General features: G+C 42.6%; 1 protein-coding gene across 2 annotated transcripts; it reads left to right on the forward strand.

Moving 5' to 3' along the window:
* Positions 1-51: 51 nt before the first annotated feature.
* Positions 52-20,036, forward strand: cenpf (centromere protein F). 2 transcript variants are annotated; one of them, XM_086026461.1, is made up of 38 exons: positions 52-116; positions 568-739; positions 923-1,048; positions 1,446-1,516; positions 1,633-1,760; positions 1,875-1,966; positions 2,035-2,305; positions 2,868-3,070; positions 3,194-3,319; positions 3,849-3,977; positions 4,063-4,185; positions 4,478-4,613; positions 5,194-5,323; positions 5,411-5,690; positions 5,808-6,014; positions 6,099-6,307; positions 7,430-7,559; positions 7,635-7,913; positions 8,006-8,593; positions 9,420-9,593; positions 9,713-10,560; positions 11,086-11,297; positions 11,399-11,513; positions 11,598-11,727; positions 11,866-11,929; positions 12,084-12,334; positions 12,419-12,527; positions 12,658-12,863; positions 13,383-13,601; positions 13,702-13,845; positions 13,923-14,112; positions 14,196-14,293; positions 14,382-14,423; positions 15,224-16,114; positions 16,231-16,360; positions 17,109-17,762; positions 17,841-17,947; positions 19,338-20,036. In XM_086026461.1, the coding sequence occupies exons 2-38, from the start codon at positions 578-580 to the stop codon at positions 19,425-19,427; spliced, it is 8,064 nt and encodes a 2,687-aa protein (XP_085882587.1). In that variant the 5' UTR covers positions 52-116; positions 568-577; the 3' UTR covers positions 19,428-20,036. The 2 variants fall into 2 exon arrangements, with proteins under 2 accessions (XP_085882587.1, XP_085882588.1); XM_086026462.1 differs by having other exon boundaries at positions 12,087-12,334.
* The last annotated feature ends 865 nt before the right edge of the window (positions 20,037-20,901 follow it).

Consider the following 20,901-nt stretch of genomic DNA (forward strand, 5'->3'; position numbering starts at 1 on the left):
CGTCACGAGCCGTAGCCAATGAGCATCTAACTATACCGTATGCGGTTTGTTTTTTTTCGAATTTGAATTTTCAGCGAGACTCGTCAACAACAGTCGCAGTGAAGTATCGCACCAAAGTAAGTTTTCTTATTTACATTTTAGTGAACGATCCGTCGTGTCAACATAATTAAACAATTGCCCAATGTTTCTCGCCGTTTCAATTCAATATTAATGGAGTGAAGTTGACTGGTATTGATTCCACGTTTAACGACATACCGCTACTAAAGCTAACGGTCAGCTAGTTAGTACGTTAGGTACCATTTACCTTAATTTAATCTCCAAATCCATTTTACAACCAAAACAAACTTAACCCCTCTTATCCAGGCAACAGTCAACCTTGGTTTAACAATTATTATCACAATATTATATCAGATAAACATGGTGCGTTCGTCCATTTGTCTCATAATAGTTTAAAGAAATGCTTTGGGCAACTCAAAAAAATTCTAGTACAGCCTCTCACCCCCCAAATATGAAAGTAAAAAAGATTTTCATCACCTCTAATTCATCTTGTGTTTGATGCTTGGTCAGGTGAGCGACCATGAGCTGGGCTGTAGAGGAGTGGAAGGATGGACTTCCGGGGAAGGCCCTGCAGAAGATCCAGGAGATGGAAGTCCAGCTGGACAAAGTGAAAAAGGAGAGAACTCAAAAACAGTTCCAGCTTGACTCTCTGGAGGCAGCCCTGCAGAAGCAGAAACAAAAGGTCAGTGGTCAAAAAGGTATTATAGCTGGATTCTAAATTGTGACAAGCTGAACCGTCTTATTTAGTTGGGGAAAAGTGGACGTTGCATGGCTTCACACAAAAGGAGACTTCACCAAGGGGAAAAAAATAAAGTATAAATTGAATAGTATTTGATTTTTCTTTTTTTTTTTTTTTTTTTTACAGGTGGACAGTGAACGCAATGAGGCATCTGCTTTGAAAAGAGAGAACCAGTCTTTAGTAGAGTCATGTGATTCTGTAGAGAAAGCCCGCCAAAAGGTTTTACATGATCTGGGGGTCAAAGAGCAGCAGGTGAGTTTGAGTTTAAAAGAACTCTAAATTGTTTTAATGGGGCAGTGATTTGTACCATAGTACACTGTCATGAAGGAGTAAACTTAAACATTACCGCACTGAAGTTCAGATATTAAGAGAAAATTAATCAGAAATCATCACATCAGCCCCTTCATTATCATACATGTGTTTGTCTAAATGTTCGAGTATGACTCTCATATTGAGATTGTCTCATTGGGTTTGTTCGATCATGTATCTGCCTTAATGCTGGCCCATATACTAGTATTGATTGGCATATAAATATTCAACAGTGACTCAAATACACAAACTATAGTTTAGTACAAATTTAACCAAATGTCTAGTGGGGCACATCTAAAATCAAAATGAAAACGTGAACAATTGCTTTGTTTGAATAAAGGTGAGATATATGGAGGGCCAGCTCAACACTTGCAGAAAGACCATAGAGCGACTAGAGCAAGAGCTTAAGAAGTGAGTTGTCCGTTTTGTTTTGTTTTTTTGAGTGCAAATCTTGAATGAAAAGAAGCTACAGTGAAAGTGCCTCGCTCATCGGTTACCGCCAAATAAAATCTTGTTTTGTCTTTCAGTTACAAAAATGAACGGGATCGTTCTCAACCTGCTGGCTCTTCCTCCTCGTCATCCTCCTCGGAGCTGCAGCCATTTGTTACCCCACAGAAGAGTTTCCCCACTCCAGTTTCAGCTTACAGACACCAAGGTATCCCGCTGCTCTAAAACTGCCCTACATCACTTGTTCAGCTTTAATAAATATTCTTCTACAGGCAAGAACATGTATCACAAATCTGACATACGTTTTTTATATTTGCTACAGATAACAAACTAGAGGACCTTCAAGAGAAATATAATCAAGAAGTGGAAGAAAGAAGAAAGCTGGAGAATGAACTCAAAGTCCTGCAGGTCAAAGTGAGTATGTCAGTCAAAATCACTGAACGTCTTCTATGTAATATACTTGCTAACTTATTCCTTTACAGCTGTTGAATCAGTCGTCGGCCAGCATGAGCCACAAAGACATTGCTGTTCGCCAAGCTGGATCCTCTATTTTCCCATGGCAGCAGCAAGATCAGGCCCACACCCGCCAGTCTCAGGAAATTACTGAAACGCCTCTGAAGAGGCGCGGCACATCCCTTTGGGACGCCCACGAGGAGACTCCCATCAAACCCAGCCAGCGGATGAGCTCTACCAGAACAACAGCAAGTCCGGGTGGATCCCAACTAATGGACCAACTGAAAATCCTCAACCAAGGTACTGTTGATAAAGCAGGCATTTACAAAGCGCAACATTACTTCTATAATATAATAAGTGTACATCAAACAACAATGATATTTTTGTTTTGTTTTGTCTGCAGCAAAAGTAATTTTTTGAGTCACTCCTTTCATATTATGCTCTTTTTCTCTTAACCTTGTAACCATGGGCATACCGTTGTAAGTTGTATATCGTTTTTTCTGCTGGTTTTTTTTTTTTTAATTAAATATTTTTTCGCAAGTTTTGAAAGCTTGAAACTATTCCATTTTAGTGTTCTGTTTATATACATAAACATTTGTTTAATATCTTTTAACAAAAGAGGGGTCTTGACATCTTAGAGAAAAACTAAGACCGGTTTTGGATTCCACACCCAAAAATTACTTAGATACAGCTGTCAGACCTAACTCACCAAAAATTGTGTTCCCGAGTGTTATTATATGGGTCAAAATCAAAGTGAGTGTTATTGTGTTTGTAAAAGCACCATTTTTGATACAGCTCAAATTAAAGTTGAGTTGTAGCTGTACTGAATTATTGTCTATTGCATTCATCACGTATGTTTCAGAGCTGCGTGGCCGTGTGTCGGAGCTGGAGAGAAGCATGTCCAGTCAAGAGAGAGAGATTTGTAGCCAGGCCTCCAAGCTGCAGGACCTTCAAGTCCAACTGACCCAGGCCCGCAAAGACCTGACTGATCGGGACCGAGACTTGGCCAAAACGAGCCACGAGCTGCGTCAGACCACAGACAAACATCAGCATCTTGAGGTCAAGGTAAGACATGATTTTATTTATTTCTCTTAATGCGTTTCTTTTTGTCTATTACACCACGTAGAGGCGGAACGTATGGAATTGTCTGGTAAAGGTGTCTTAAATGTTTCTTCCTATTTTTAATAGTGTTCTTCAGTAGAGCAGAAGCTGAAGCAAGTTACTGAAGAGATGAGCTGTCAAAGACACAACGCTGAGAGCTGCAGACGAGCTCTGGAACAGAAGCTCAAGGACCAGGAGAGAGACAGCCAGAAGGTACAACGACACAGAGTCGTACCTGCACCATCTGGTCTTTTAAAGAGGAAATCAACCCAAACATATTTTTTTCAAGAATATGTTCCCAGCAGTCCCACTAGTTGTAACACTGCATTCTGATAAATAATGCGTTTGTGGAATATGAGTTAATCCACCCGTTTTTAGCCATCTCAGAGGGTGGACATTTTGTCATTTCTGTCCACTGAAAATGACATCACGACTACCCAGGGCTCAAGTAACAACCAATCACAGCTCGCCTGTTTTCTAAATTGGCCGTGATTGGTCGTTACCTGAGCCCTGGGTAGTTGTGATGTCATTTTCAGTCGACAGAAGTGACAAAATGACCGCCCCCAGAGATGGCTAAAAACGTGGATTAACTCATTTTCCACAAACATTATTTATCAGAATGCCTTGTTTCAACTAGTGGGCTCGCATAGAACATATTTTTGGAAAAATATGTTTGGGTGGACCTCCCCTTTAAATGTGATCAAATTAAAACATAACACTGGATCAATTTCACTGTGTGTAGGAGCTAGCCCAGCTGCAAAGATCCAATCAGACTTTGGAGCAACAAATGGAGCAGACCAAAACTAAGTTAACACAAGAGATCCAACAGTCCAAAAAAGACATCAACATACTGCAGACTGATTTGGAGAAAGTAATTCATCTTGAATTTACTTTATCCTGAGTTAAGTTTGCCACGTTCAGCTCTGTGTCATTATTATTGTCTTGCTGTGTTTCAGATGTGTTCTCAGAGGAGTCAGCTGGAGAGGGAGTTGGAGGAGCAGAAACAGAAGCTGCTGCGCTCACAGCAGAGCCTCCAAGTCAGCCAGACCAAAGAGGAGGACCTCCGCAAGAAACTAGAGGTGACTTTAGCTGGCGTCTTCCATTTTTGTATCGCCTGACTTTTGAGATTTCTATTGGTTAATCCTGTTATCATCCGTTTTCTGTTACAAACTGGTGATTTGCTTTCCCTGAAACAACCACTTATAGCTTCCAGTATCTACAATTTAACGTAATATTTGTTTGTCATTATGTTTTGCCTTGGTGGAGTTAGATAACTGGTGTCATAAGTAATCGCTAATCGCAGTATAAGCGTAGCTTTTTAATAGCCTGTCTACGGTATTTGATCTCATTTACGTTTCTTTCTGATTCCAGGAGCATCAGCGAGAGAACAACAGCACTTCTGTCCAGTTGGACCAAAGCAAAAGGTGTCTATCACAACTGGAGGACGAGAAGAAGACTTTGGACCAGACTCTCAAACGCACCCAAGGGCTCCTGGATGATCTCAAAGGTAACTTGCTGGTAGCCTTAGAGCAGGGAAGCGCAACATATGGCCTGTGATCCACATAAAGCCTGTTCAGTTTTTAAATCTGGCCCACCAATGATTTGCATTATTAAGTAACCTGTAATATTTGTTACATTAATTTACCTTATTTTATGCCCCCCCCCCAGATATAGCTTTATTTATGGTATTTATTTTTGTTCCTTTATCTAATTACATACATTTTTTAGTTGATTTGTTGTGGTTAATAAATTAAAACAAATAGTAACAAAGTATTTTAGACATATAATGTACGTGGTGAAATACAAATACTTCTAAAAGGAAATTAATTGAAAATGAGAGGATTTATTAATGTACATTTATTTTACCGTAATATAAATACATCTTGTTTCATACATCATGTTATTTATTGACAATCTTTTATCTATTAAAAAAAAATCGTATCTCATCTATGAGGATAGCCTGGCCCATCTGTTTGTTTTAAAAACCAAACGTGGCCCTTGAGCACAAGTTTGGCCACCTCTGCATTGGAGGTTAACCAGCTCGTTTTTTATTTATTATACACTTCTATTGACATTTTGTTCCTCAGCAAAATGTGAAAGTCAAAAAGAAGAGCTGAAGAGACTTCAGTGCAAACTGGAGCAGCAGTCCCAAGCTTCGACGCTGGAGCTGGAAAACCAAAAGAAGATGCTTTCTGATGCTGAGACTAGAGATGAACGGTAGACATTGGGGGGAGGAAAAACTCCATCCATTGTTACTCTTTAATTTGATGAAAGTCGGCCAACCTTGTTGCAATCACATTGTAGGTCCCAGAAGGAAATGCAGAAACAGAAGCAAGCAGCGGAGCAGTTGACCAGCAAGTTGGCCGAGGCTGTAAAAGAGGGTCAAGAGCTGAAGAAAAATCTTGGTGCGACTCATGACGAGTGCAAGCAGTTGACGCAAAAGCATCAAGCTCTGCTGGATTGGAAAAATGAGAAGGATACCCTCATCAACAAAGCAGAGGACACGCAGAAGCAACTCACTGACAAAATCGGTGTGTTGGACAAAAGTCTGAGCTTGCAGAATGAGGCGAACGAAGAATTGAAGGTAAAGGGTAGAAACCCCCTGAGATTTATCCAACCAAATACATCAGGAAGAGCCATCACTGTATGCCGTTCTTCATGTGGTTAAACTCCACCCTCGGTCATTTGTCCTGCATTGTAGAAGCAGCTGAGGTGTGCAGAGCAGGACCGGGCCAGGCTGTCAGCACATGTTGACAGCCTGAAGGGAGAACTCCTCATCAAGAGTACAGAGCTGGAAGAGAGGGAGCATCAGTACAAGGAGCTCCGGGCTAAATCTTCTGAGACTGAACAGAAACACACCAAAGATCTGGAAAATATTGGTGCACAAGTGGCTGAGCTTGAAAAGCAGGTTAATTTCTATGATTACTTTTAGGTTTAGTCTGTCAAAAACGCCGTGCTGGTCGTTTTGCCACTAATTATTGAATCCTTTCAGATCGATGCTCTGCAGTCGCAGCTGAAAAAGGAAATTGCCCGTGCAGAGCACGCCGAGAAGAGCATCACCCAGCTGCAGGACGAGCAGCAAGCAGCCTCCGACCTGGCGCGCTCCAAAGAACAGCTGATTGAACTCGGCCAAGCTGAAATACGCCAGCTGAGGGAGACCCTTGCTCGGACTACTGCAGAGCATGAAGAGAGAAATTTAAGGTGAGACATTTATTTGCTGCTCTCTCTACCACTGCCTTATGATGTTTATTACTCTACTTATGCAACAAATGGCCACTTCTCTAATAGACTCTATGCGTCCGTGAATTGAGGCATGTCGTTGAATATATCCTTTTTTTTTCCACCCTAGTGGTGGCACTAGGTGGCTGTTAGGCATGTCACGATCAATGTTTTAGGACGATATATTTTTTCCAGAAGCTACCATAATATCTTTTTTCAACTATATATTTTTTTAATGCCACTGCTATTAGAGTATAATAATTCAAGTACATCCTTTTAAAGAGCAATTAAATGTAGGTACATTTTCAAGAATATTAACTACTGGCATTGAAATGTAGAACAATAAATACATTATCTTACACATCTTAAGGCAAGTTAAATTCAATCCCTTGTTGTGCAAAATTGCTCCAGTCCATAAATGACGTGCACCTGCTCTTAAGAGTCCCAGCTAATAACCGCATCACTCACTGTTTTATTGGTTCTGCTGTCATGATTGAAGAGTCATCCGTTCATTACTTTTTTTTTTTTTTGAGAATGTTAACTTATTTTGAGGTTTGAGATCATAAAATTCTACTAATGTGTCAACATTTTTTTAAGACTTGTGAAAGATAGATTTAAGACATTTTTATGCCAATGAAGGCATTATTTTTAGCTTCATGGATTCAATGCCTTTTAAAGGCAAGTAAAAAATGTTGTTTACAGTACAGGAGGTCCTCGGATTACGAACGAGTTCCTTTCTTAAGACGGCAATGTAGCCTAAATGTCTGTGTAAATCGAAATTAACCCTTGAATACCCCCTAAATGTCTAAACGATGTCCGTCAGCATCAGCATCTTGCCTTTCTCCCATCGTTTGATGATATCCAGCTTCGTTTCCATCGTAATGGCTTTCGTCTTGGCTGGACCAGCATCGCTAGAACACAAATGGCCAGTATAGAACCCAGAGAGTTAAGGAAGTTTACGTGTATGACTTTGTGTTTACGGTAGATTGTCGTCCATGAGTTTTGTGTACATCCCCGTTGACTGTGAGTGTGCACCTGAACTCATTACAGCCACAAAAAGAGATGAATGCCTTTGTATGATGCTTTATCGCTCATTGCTCTCAGATTGTCAGAGGAGAAAGCGGCTGTGTTGCAACAATGTGAGGAAAGCACTGTAGTGAATGCAGAGAAGACGACACAAATCAAGCTCCAGCTGGAGGAAACTCAGCAAGAGCTACTACTCGCCAAAAAACAAGTATGTTTGGGAATAATAGCGTTTTGACTTGGACAGCGCTTCATGTTTTCCTTGTTTCACCTCCAAATGTTTCAGATCAGCTCAATGGATCAGTTGCTGAAGGCCCAGGAACAGAGTGGAGCAGAGCTGCAGAAACAAATCAACAAGATGTCCGAGCGTGAGGAAGAACACAAAAGGATGGATGCGGAAAATGCACAAAAGCGGCAACAGATGGAGGAGGAGCTTCGCCAGGTATGTGCCCAAGCGACAGAGAAGGAAAGGCTGCTTGGAGACGACCGGGCTCGGCTTGTGTCCCTGGAGAAACAAAACGAAGACTTGGAGAAAGATGTTCGAGAGATGGTGAAAGAAAGAGAGGTAACGTCTCATCACATGTTGGAAAAAAAACAACTTTTTAGTGCTGTCATTGGTGTTAGTATGCTAATAAGTTTAATATTTCTCTTGTAAAGCTCCTCAAAGACACACACGCTGAGAAAGTAAACAAGCTGCAGGAGCAAATATCTTCTTTAGAGGAAAAAGTATCCGCAAGCAAAGATGCAGTTGAGAAATTGCCGTCGCTACAGAGTGAACTTGAGGTGGTCAACCGCTCACACGCTGACCTCAAAACTCACCTGGATGTCCTTGAGAAGAACCTCTCCTCCATGACTGAAGTCAAGACCAACTTGGAGAACTCCCTGAGCGAGAGAGTGAGTCTGGGTTCTGCTTTGGAAAAAGAAGTTGCAGAGCTCAGGCAGAAGGTGAGCCAGCTATCCGAGAGCCAAGCTTTGGAAGCTCAAAGTTTCCTCAGCAAGGAAAAGAGCCTCCGAGAAGAGCGTGAAGCCGCAGAGAAATCCCTGAATGCCACCAAAGCTGAGTTGAGTGACATCCGAACAGAGGTGAGGGCCATGAAGGCAACTCTGACTGCAGCCTCACAAGGCTTGGAGGAAAGAGACGCCGGCATAAAGAGTCTGAACGAGAAGCTGAACAGTGCAGAAGTCGAAAATGCCAAGACGACCGAGCTCCTGAAAGAAAAGATGGTTGCCATGAATAAAATCAAGGTTTGGTTCTTTGCGATCTCTCCTTACGATGTACACCGGCATGATCAAATCTTGCAACAAAGCTTTGTGCTCAAGGGCCACGTCTGATTTTTAAAACAGACAGCTGGGCCAGCTCTTTTGAAGAGTAAGTTGAAAAATAATGGAAAATAATCCATTTGAATAATTCCTTCCTGCTCTGGTTTTAACTCTTTTAATTATAATTAGTTTTCCAATTGTTTAACAAGATTTGTATAAATTGATGAACGAATAAGTGAAATAGATTTACACATTATTACGATGAATTGACTCACCAGTTATTTAATTGGTCAAATGTGGATGTAAAATAACTGACTTGACTCCAATTATTTAGAATTTTTCCAATTATATGAGTTAGTTGGTTTGAAATATAATTCGTCAACCATTTTTTAAATTCAAAAATGTTTTTAATAAAATTTTATACATTGCTTTTTTTTTTTTTTACTTGTAATGAATGAACTTTTTTTTATTCAAAAAATGTTTTTCATGATCAAATTTACATTTCACAATTTGTTTTACTTAATGAATTAACCATTTATTAAATATGTTGAATGAAACAAAATACGTTTTAGTTAAACGGTTTTAATAAAAAACAAGACTTTTGATGTGAATTCTCACTGAAACAGAATAAAGAACGGAGCGTGCCGTATGTGGAAAACATCACACAGTATGATGCTGTGCATTATAACCACAAGAATCAACATTGTTAAATACCTCTCTGGCAGTGTCAGTCAGTTACTGTATCTTCAAAGGCAGGATTGATTTCTATACCATATTAAAACTGATCCCACCCACGCCCACCCCCATGCAGGTCCAGCTGGAGATGCTTCAGATGGATCTGGAAGACAATGAGACAACTGTCAACTCTTATGAAAGTCAAATTGAGACACTAAAGGAGACTCTCCAGTCAATGGAGACTGAGTTAGCACAGAATCAACATCACATGTCTGACATGGTGGTTCGACTAGAGGAGAGTAAAGCCCAGGTAGGCATCCGATTTGAGTCATTTTCTGATTTGACGTGATCCATACCGCCTGCAGCAACGGGTTGACAATTAAAGAAAAACTTTGGAATCAAAATGCTCATATCAAATGTGTCTTTTAGGTCTCCGTTTTGGAAGCGCGGTTGGAGGAGGTCCAGTCTCAAAACTCCATGTTGGACACCAAGTATGTGACAGCCAGAGAGGAACTGACGGAGAGGAGTTGTGAAATAACTCGCCTGGAGGGGGACGCTGTCAAATGCAGTCAGTTGGAAGATGAAGTCGCCACTTTGACGGCTGAAGTTGCTACCCTCAACCAGATAATTAAAGACAAAGAAGCTGATGACAGAGTGTCGCTTCAGGAGGAAAATAACCTCAAGGCAACTCTGAAGCAATTAGTAAATGACAAAGAGAAATTACAAACCGAAATAAGTGAGGTGAATGTTCAGAAGCAGCAGTTGGAAACCAGGCTTGGCGAGTTGGTTGAGGAGAACAAGCGCCTGCAGACCAGCGCTAAGGTGCTAATTGAGGAGATGCAGCAAGCAGAAGCACTGACGCAACAAGTGACCGCGGAGAAAGAAAACACAAACTCAACACTGACCCAGCTCACAGAAGAAAAAGCCCAGCTCCTCACCACTCTTGATCTTCTCTGCGAGCAGAAGTCTCAACTTGAGGCTCAACTCAGTGAGCTGGCAAACAAGTTGAATCAAGCAGCGCAGGACCAACTTGAGCTGGGAGAAAGCAATAATCAACTGATGGAGAAGAACGCGGCGCTGCAATACTGCGAAGCCCAGCTGATGGAGGAGAAGCAGCGGCCCCGAGCAAGCGTGGAGTTGCGTGATAACGAGTTGGCTTCTGTGCAGGAGGAAAAGGAACGTATCCAAAACCTCCTCCGGTCCTCTGAACAGGAGTGTCACAGGATGAAAGATCAGCTTGAAATGACAGAAAAGCAGATGGAGGAGAACAGAGCCAGGTACTGTTATTACAGAACCCCTGCGAAATTACGATTCTTCGTACACACGATTTAGATTTCTTAAGAGATTGTTTTTTTTATTATTTTTTTTTTGTGGGCATTCACAGTACAATGAATCCCATCATATTTGTGGTTAAGAATTTGCCTATTTGCAGATTTTTTTCAGCCAGGCCCAACCCTCCGTTAGTTGATAAAATACTGACCTATTACTTGTGGTTTTGACCAGGCCAAAGTCCGGTCTAGAATAAAGTCATGCTTTGACACCATTGTTTGGCGTCCTGGCACCACTGAACACAGAGGTCAAACAATGGCTTTTGCTTGGAAAATGTGTATCCACTTATTGAATGTTTAATTTTATCAGACACTTTTGGAAATTTGCAATTGAAGTGAGGGGAGGAACTTCTATTATAGAGGCCAAAGTGATGTCTAATTAAAAAAACAAAACAACAAAAACGTGGTGCTTTGGCACCATCTTCTTCTGTTTACGTGCTGTTATCTAACCATTGCACCATAATTGCGTCTCAGGAACCAGCAGTTTGAAACGGAGCAGGCTGAACTGCATCAGAAGTTGTCACGCTTACAACAAGAGCTGAGTGTGTTCAAGCACCGCTATGACTCGTTGCTGGAGCAGGTGGGCCAACAAAAGCACCTCATCCAGCAGCTCTCACAGCTGCAGGGCCAACAGAGCCCCCACGAAAAGTCGAGCTCCACAGAGCCTGAGGAGGCAGACAGCGGTGGTGAGTGCAGACTTGAAATAGATGATGACGTCAGAAGGCGTCTTTATTTTCACCTTAGTGACGGCACATTGAGATTGATTTATCGCTAATGGTAATTGCAGCAGAGGCAGCAAGCCACGCTGACGCTGGATCCACTGTGGAACCAGCATTCGCCTCCTTGACGGTAAATGAGCCCAAATTGGAGGAACTCTCAGTCCAACCTAATGAGTCCCTTAGGTAAGCTGCTGACATTTCATTTTAACGACTCAATAATACACAATTATTAGTAGTAATACAGCTAATCTTCCTTGAAACTTGTAGTGAAGCAGAACAAATCCTCAAACCGGGTATAGATGAACCACAGATGATCGAGGAACATGTGGAAGAAGGAGACGCATCCGTCAAAGATAGACAAGAAATGCAGATAACAGAAGAGGAACTAGTTGATGAGGTATAAAAGAATTTTGATTGAGTTCTCCTCGGACCAGGTTGCTCATAAATGTTTGTTATTTATTTTAACCTGTCACTGAATATGATCTGATGGGATAAACAAATTGATTTGGGCTGTGAATTTTTAACCCACTTGTAGGTTCACGAGGAGAGCATTCCCTGCAGCATCCTTGAACGTGAAGCGGCTCCCTTACACTTCATCGGTGAGTAATGAAATACACACGTTTGATGCTTACGTTCTCTGGACATATTAAGTCCACTGCACCCTTTCTCTATAATCATACGAAACGTACGTTAAAGATTGTTACCCTCGTGTGTTCAAAAGACAAATCATTTGTGTGTCGATATTCCGTCTAGCAGAGACGGAGCCTGTGCGGTTACAAGATGAGCACGAAAACCTCTCTAAGCGGGAAGAGGAAGTCCGTACCCTGCTGTCTGAAATTGACCTGCTTACCTCTGACCTTGCACTGAGGAAGGAGTTGACTTCAGACCTCCAAGTGCAAGTTCAAAACTTGGAGCAGAAAGTTCATTCAGCCGAAGGAGAAGCCCGCTGTGCAGCAAATAAGCTGAACAATATTTTGAAGGAGAAGAATAGCCTCTCTGATCAGGTGGGTTGGAAACCAATATGTTCCTGATCTGGGAATAGCCTTTGTTATTAAATTGGGATTCCAATTCTGTTTGTGTGAATTTAGTTGTCTCGGCTGCTGGAAGACAGAGAAACTTTAACCCTGCAGCTCCAAACTGCTAAATGCCAGCTAACTGACGTTATGGAGATGGTGGAGGGACTAGAAATGGCCAAAGGTAAACATACAGATACATTTTTAATTTGTGAATGCATGTGAAATGGTAACATTGCCAGTTATTTGCAGATGTATCTCTCATGAATCACTAAAGCGTGATTGAGGTATATGTTTCTCTTTTTGTTGGGCAGGTGGGTGGGACGAGAGGTTCCTGCAGCAGGAGAGCGAGCTGAAGAGGGTTCGCTCGGAGAAAGCCAATCTGGAGCAACACATCCTGGGCATGGAGTGTGAGCTGGAGGCCCTGCAGGACGAGCGCAGCAAGCTGGGGGGTGAGCTGGAAACTCAGAGGAGGACGTCCTCGGGCTTGGAGCAGCAAATAGAAACGCTCTCCTCTGAGGTGGGCATTCATTCACAGCTCAAACGTCAACGTGCAAGATAATTACACCATGGCAAATCATGATGATGAAGCCTTGCAAATTCACCCATTTGCGAATTTTTTGGGGGGGGAAGGTGTCTTTTATTTGTGATAAATTCAACTATTCTCGTTTTTTTGCTGAGACTGAAGTTGAACTGAATTAAAAAAAAGTATTTCTTCTGCACCATCTTTTGGCATCTTGGTGCTAAGGAAGTGAAGTGAGTTGAGAGACATCATGTTGTGCTTTACCGCCATCTTATGGCATTTCTGTGCAAAGGAAGTACGTTTAGGAACTGAATGTAGTTCTTTGCTGCCATCTTGTGACATCTGTTGGCAATTATACACGTTTTGTGGGGTTTAGTTCCTGGCCAACTTTTGCTGTGAGCTGCGAATAGACAGAGGGCAATACGATGCAGTCATGGGGCAGCAGAGGTTTGCTGTATCTCATGTAAGTAATTCTTGTACAGTGGATCGCATACCATATGTTGTTCTCCTTTCAAGACAATCCAGCTGCGATCAGAGCTGGTTTCCTGCGCTGAAGAACGAGAAGAGCTGAGTCAGGCTGCTGGCCAGTTGCGCGAGAACATACATGGGCTGGAGAAGACCAACTGTGACACCAGATCTTTAATTTGCATCCTGGAGGAGGACATCCGAGCTTGGAAGAGGGAGAACGAAGCCCTGCAAGGCAGCATTGACAAAATGAAGGCGGAGAGGCAACAGGTTGACAAATAACCATTGTTTTTGAATAAGCTCGTCCAAATCACAAAGGACGTCCATCTTATTCTCCTCACACTATGACAATAACGTTTTCTCTCTCAAGCTGTTGGAGCAGATGAATTTGTTGGAGGAAGCCTTGTCCCAGCAGACTGGAGAGAAGGAGCAATTGATTGGGCAACTTGACAAGATTAAGGAAGATCACACGTCTGCCAATCAAAACACAGAGACCATGTTCAGCAAAATCCAGGTGAATAACAAGAGTGATGAAAGTGTGTCAATAAACGGAGGCTTTCAAAATGATTCCTCTCTCTTTACTTTTCCGAGGCCTTGGAGGGAGAAGTGCGACAACTGACGCAGTCTTTGGAGTCGTCTCTACTTGAAAAGGGAGAAATTGCATCTCGACTGAACTCCACACAGGACGAGGTCCGGCAAATGCGGAGCGGCATTGAAAAGCTGCGTGCCCGCATCGAATCTGACGAGAGGAAGAGGCAGCACGTGGGTGAGCTCCTCAAAGGTAAGTTGCCGCCTGCCGTTTTGCAGCGTCGTCAAACTTCTCAGTATCGTTAGTTGCCTGACCGGGAATCTGTGTATCTGTAGCCGCTCAGAGGAAGTCTGACTCACTGCAAGACCGCATTGATGCTCTGCAGCGAGAGAAGGAGGATGCAGAGCAAGACCTTGAGGAAGCTGTCCTTCAGGTACTCCCAAATATTTGTACCTCGAAAAACTTGAATGCTCAGAGACAGAATGTTCTCCCGCTTAACTGTGACTTGCAATCCGACACAGGCTGAGACCACGAAAGCTGAGCTGGAAGAGGAAAGGCTAAAGGTAGAGTATGTACTGTATGTTCATGGGAAACGACATGCTGTCATAGCCGCTAAACACAGAAACTTACACTCATTGGCCACATTGTATACCTCATACAAGACAATAAGATCCCAAAACTTTATTTATACGTTACAGAATAAGATGCTATGTTTTTTTTTTATTGGCCCAATCACGGCTCAGATTCAGAAAACAGGTCGTTGTGAGCAGTTATGATGTCATTTTCAGTCGACAGAAGACAAAATGGCCGCCCCTAGAGATGGCTAAAAAACTATGGATTAACACTTATTCCACAAAGGCAATATTCATCAGAATGCCCTGTTTGAACTAGTGGGACTGCTGGGAACATATTCTTGAAAAAAATATGTTTGGGTTAACCTCCGCTTTAAGCATCTTGCAGTGTGCTGAACACATTGCCCCAAAAACTCACTCAGAAGCGCCTTCTCAAAAACCAGCCCCCAATACCAGTTTCACCAGTCAACACAAAATGTTGTGAACAAATCTGGAATAACAAGAAGCACAAAAAAAAGGCTCCAGGATCCATCCCCGAAATTGAACAGGAAGTCGGCTTTTTTGGTTTGAAGCAGCAATATTTGGGCCGAATTCCAGGGCTTACAAACTCCTGTGAGGAAATTCACCAAAATGAATCCTAATTGGAATTAATTATCTGAGAAAGAGCGGCAAAGCAAAGTGTGACATTTTTTGTGCCTAATGTGGGCGGAAAATGTCCAAATTGGTAGCTCGTTTATTTATTTGCTTTATTGCTTTTTGTACCTGATTGTCTTGTTTTGTCGGGCCCCCAGGTGGATGAAGATAAGAAAGGTCTCAGCGAGGAGCTGTTGCAACTTTCTGCCACTCTGGACAACTTGAGATCCGAGAAGGAGCAACTGGAGCGGGAGCTGCAGATGAAAAACGGAGAGCTGCGGGAGCTGAAGGCTGCTAAGGCGGAATTAGAGCGAGGTCTGGAGAGGGCCGAGGTGGATCGCAGAGAAGAGGAGGAAAGGCAGAGGTGCAGGGTGGAGGACTTGGAGAAGGGGATGAGGGAGGAAGCAGAGAAGCAGACGAAGCGGGCGGAGGACCTCCAAGTGCAGCTCGAAGCGACTCTCCAGCGAGAGCTGTCTTTTGAAGAAAAAAGAGCAGGAATGGAGAGGGAGGAAGAGAGAATGAACAGCCTCCTGAAGGAGCTGAGGGAAGAGAAACAACATCTGCAGGACTCGCTGGAGAAGTGGAAGATGGATGGAGAGGGGTGGGAAAGCCAAAAAACGAATCTGATGTCTCGCATTGAGGCTTTGGAAGAAGATGTCGTAAAGGCCAAAGAGGCAGATGATAAGGAGCAGCTAGAAGGAGAAAATAAACTATTGCTAGAAGAAAAAGAGAGACTCGAGCAGGAGAACGAGAAGCTCCATTGTAGCAATGAGGAGAACATTGCACTTAAGCGGGAGAGAGACAGAGTAGAGGAGGACAGAAACAGGCTGGAGGGGGAGACGAAGACACTTCAGACGGCCTTGTCGATGATGGAAGAAGAGAAGAATAGTTTGTCTTTGGCTCTTTCCGCGCTGGAGCAAGAGAAGCAAAGAGCTGAAGACGAGAAGGAGAAACTGTCCGAGGAGCAACAGAAACTTCAGGCCGCGGTTGTCTCCCTGGAGGGGAAGCTTGAAACACAGCAGCTGTCTGTCTTGAAGCTCAACGAGCAAGTACGAGCGCGCACACACACACTTATACAAACAGCAAATATACATAATGTAACCGCATCCAATACGATTGGTTTGCATTCCCTCCTTAATTCCTGTAACTCCTCATTTCCGTCCAGGTGTCCGAACTGTCGTCTTGTGTCGCTCGTGTGTCCAAAGAGAGAGACGCCTCCCAAAGCAAGTTGAGCCTTTGGATGAAGACTTGCAAACAGCTGGAGCAAGAGAAGATGCTCATACTAAGCAGCTCAGGTTTGTTTACTTGACACTGCTCGCACCTGCAAAGTCCTCCTCTGAGTAAACTCGCATTTAATTTCAGTGAATCCCTTTTTATTGCACTGGGATGTAATTCCAGACCCACCTGCATTACGTAAAAATCTGCAGGACCATAGGAGAATACATTTGTATTATACTTTTACCCCTACCACTTATTAAAACACATTTATATGATGAGAAAAAAAATGCAAAAATAAAATGTACAGAAAATAGTGTACATTATTGATAAGTGCTGTGTGCCATGAATTCCCCTAGATGGCAGTAATGCCCAAGGTATGGAGTTCTATAGCTGCTTAATTTAAGAGGAAGTGGAACAACAGATGCGTGACTGTCCGTCTGGAAACACATCCAGGAGTTTTATTTTCTCCTTAATTGTCAGAAGAAACAGATGCCTTCAACGATACGCATTGGGGCCATTTTACTATCTCACGTGAAGAAAACAAGCAGTTTCATAGTCAGATTCACAGCTGTTTGATTTTCAAAATTATACCTATTTCAGACTCCGATGATCAAAAAATATATTTTGTTCAGTCTTTCTCCGCCGTCCTATACCAACAGCAGTACCGGTTGGGAATCCCCTGCAATACAGTAAACACAACATAACATAAATATATGTAAAACTTCATTAAAAACGATCCCTTATAAAGTGCAGATTTCCGCATCTTCCAAAAAAAAAAAAAAAAGCCACTACAATTTTAACATGAACCTGCTCTTTTTCCACCAGATGGTCTGCGGAGCGAAGCAGCACAGGTGGAGGATAAGCAGCTGCAAATTCAAGCTGAGAGGAAGGAAGAGGCGGAGGAGCTGAAGTCATCCCTTAAAGGGGCACGCGCGGAGTGTGAGGAAAGATGCAAAGAGGTGGAGGAGCTCAAGGTGGCCCTGGACGCACGCAGCAGAGCTCTGGAGGAGGTCAAAGGTCAACTCAAAGAAGGCAACCAGCTTGTGGAGGAGAAGACGAAGGAGGTGGACGACACCATGAACAAATACTGCAGCTTGATGTTGGAGATGCACAAGCTGGAGGAGGCCAACGACACGCTGACAACGAGGCTGGAGTATTTGATGGCCAGCAAAGCCGCCAACAAAGACATCGGCGGCCACTCCGGGACCGCTGATGGCCGCAGGCGCTCGGCGAGGTCCTCGACCAAAAAACTGGATGAGCAAACCGAGAACACGGCTCCCTCTACTCCGCAGAGATCACCGCTGGGCTCCTCATCCGGGAAGAGGGCACATAAACATATGAGTGATAAGGACAGTGCGCAGGAGGCCCTTCACAACCTCACCAAGAAAATCAGAGCCAACGCTGTGACCACGCCAAAGCCAAGTACTGAACAGGAGGATGAGTTCAGGCCTGAGGGGCTTCCAGAGCTGGTACAGAGAGGTAACGATGCCCCGCGCCTTTATCGCCATGCGGTTTAACATCCGTAAATGTAGTGGAGTCATGGTTTGCCTGTGTTAGGTTTTGCTGACATCCCACTGGGTGAGGCCAGCCCTTTCATCATGAGGAGAACCACTGTGAAACGCTGCAGTCCTCGACTGGCTGCCAGGCAGACATTAGACGGCAAGGTAAGCACGGACGCGCTAAGTGAGTAGCTGAAAGTTAATGTGGTGAATATTATCACGTGAAGGTAGGGCTGGGTGACTTATTGATTTTAATTTCCACTAAAAAGCAGACAACCCGTGCAAAATCATTTTCCCATTGTTTCCTGCATGCCAAAAAAAAAAAGAGCCCAGGCGGCAATGACAGTTAATGGCGCTGAACATTGCCAAAGACATGGTGCATATTTATAATTGACTATACAAGGGAGCGGCCTTGTCTTTGACAAAAGAAGTAGGCCAGCCAAGCCACATAGTTTGACGGTTCATATTTATCATGTTAATTGTTGAAAATTTGTAATGCTAATTCAATGAGGTTTATTTATAGAGCACTTAATAATGAAATAGTCTCAAAGGGCTTCACAGACCCGCCATTCACAAAAATAAACAACGTCCCCTGGTCTAGACCCACCATCTGGGTAAGGAAGAACACTTAAAAAAAAAATTTTTTTTAAAAACCTGGAGAACATGAAGGAATTACAGATGGAGGGATGGAGCAATTTTCATCACAGAACGTGATGTATTATTTGTTTATGCAGCATGAGAGTCCATTAAATGAAATGAATCGCCACAGCTTGACATGACACCTCAGACGAAGTGGTCCTCCTCAGATCTTGTCGCGGTCGGTAAATGCAGAATCCTCCCAGCAACAGCCTCACTTCACTTAAACGTCACTTAGGCCCCTCTCGAGTTGGGGTGGGGCTTGTGCGGTGAGAGAAGCGGCAGGAAAAGAGGCTAATATCCAGATGTCAGTGGGTGAGGCTTGGTGATACTAGTGTGGTTTATATACTGTAAATGTTTTATGAGAAAATGCCCTTTTAAAAAAAAAAAAGATACATTACTTTTCACCTTATCTGTAAAGAAAAAAATATTTCTATTATTCCTGTTGAAGTTGATGATAGTTAAGCCTGCAAATCCCAATAGGGGGAAAACACAATCTCATTGTCATTTGATTTTTCTATAAGCATGGGGAAATAATGTACCATTAAAATTATAAATTTTAAAATTGTAACATTTTTGTGGGGGGGGAATTGAGATCTTACATATCGCCCATCCCTACGTAAAGGCTTCTTTTGGAGTGCAGTTCATGCATGTGGGACAGGGGTGTGACGTTTGACACTCACTTATTTCAGATTCCCTGGGTTCTGTTTGAAATGTAGATAAATGTCAGATTTTCTGTTACGGCTCTGTTAGTTTTCGGGGGATGTTGGCATAGTCTCGCTCACATACCTCCCACCTTTGAGTCACCTCAATCGAACATGGTGATGTCATCGAATGTTTCTCTCAAAATGTCCGCCTTGCTTCCTTTAATGTACTTGCTGCTCTTCTTTCTCATGTTGTTTTTTTTCCTCATCACCAGGTGTTGCTGCCTCCGTCCTCAACTGACAAGTGTGAGGATTCGGTCGCTCCTCAGTCGTCAGAGCAAGGCGACAACTGTCATGTTCAGTAAACACAACACAAAACACACGGCATTTGCTGTTATTACACTCCACACCATTTAGTCGTTCAAGTAAATCCTAACAGTGAGCATGCAGTGTTTTTTAATTCATTTTTTTAGCGTTTCACTATAGGTGATAGTATAAAAAGCAGCACTGGGGACACAATGCCTTATTGCAACATAGTAGTAGCCAGCATGGCAACCTCTCAGAGTGTCGGAATACATACAAAATTCCTCTGGCGTGTAAATCAGTTGTGTGTTCCACACTGTAACATTGTCTTGTGTTGTATATATTTCATTGTCCACTCAGCCGTGTTTTCAGCCTGAGTTCTTTGTACTGCTTGATGATGTTAACTCCAGCAATGAGTCCTGTGTTCCAGGAACTACTTTCCTTCTAACGGCAGCTACCTTTTTATGTCCTTCCTTGGACTGCTTCACCTTTTTGTTAGAGCTTGATAACTTTTGAATGTGTTTCTCTAATTACAGATTTACTTGGTAGCATATTTGAACTCAAACGCTTTATCATGGATGATGCTGATTGTTCAATGTGCAGGTGTTTGAGGTGACTGGTTATTGTGAATACTTTGTTTGTTTTTTTACACCACTAAATTTGTTGAAACAACCTTACAGCGTTGTATGTTCTCTCTCTTGAGCAAACATTTTTTGCTGAATCAGTTTAAAAAAAAAAAAAAAAATTTGCATGACGAATTGTGAATGGGAATGCTGTGTGAGTCACCACACTACACACGGACACACAAAGTCAACGCTTGACTTGACCAAACAGTTCAGGCTCACTGTGTGACATTTGCATACTTCGGTCGGGCATATTGTCAGGTATCACTTCTTCATCGTGCTTTTGTGAGCCTACCCTTGTGCTGTTATAGCCACAATTCGCTGTGAATACAAAATTGCATCCCAAACAGTCCCAAGCACGTAATACAACAACTATACTTCCCCTTTAATTGAGTGTGATAATCATGTGGTTCTCTTGGTCTATTATCTACAGTATATATGTTGCAAATTAGCAATGATTCATTGTTCTGTTTATTACTTTGTCGTCGTTCTCCCACACTAATATGAAATGCAATTAACAGTCAGCTGCTGTGGTCTTTTCTTCAGACAACAGTATAGCAATCTTAAAGTGAACTACAGTATTCTTAAAGCAGAAGTCAACCCACAGATATTTTTTTCAAGAATATGTTCCCAGCAGGCCCACTAGTTGAAACACGGCATTCTGATTAATTTTGCGTTTGTGGAATACAAATGAAGCAGCAAAATGCACTCGTTTTTAGCCAGAAGTGACAAATTGGCCGCCCTCTTAGATAGCTAAAAACGGGTGGATTTTGCTGCTTAACTCATATTTCATATGAATCATATTGCCTTATTTCAACTAGTGGGCTTGCATAGAACATATTCTCGAAAAAAATGTTTGGGTTTATTTCCGCTTTAAGTACAGTAACCAATTACGGTATCTGCACTTTAAGTC

Source organism: Filicampus tigris, chromosome 3 (genome assembly GCF_054856515.1).
Source record: "Filicampus tigris isolate MCC_2025a chromosome 3, RoL_Ftig_1.0, whole genome shotgun sequence".
Lineage (NCBI taxonomy): Eukaryota > Metazoa > Chordata > Actinopteri > Syngnathiformes > Syngnathidae > Filicampus > Filicampus tigris.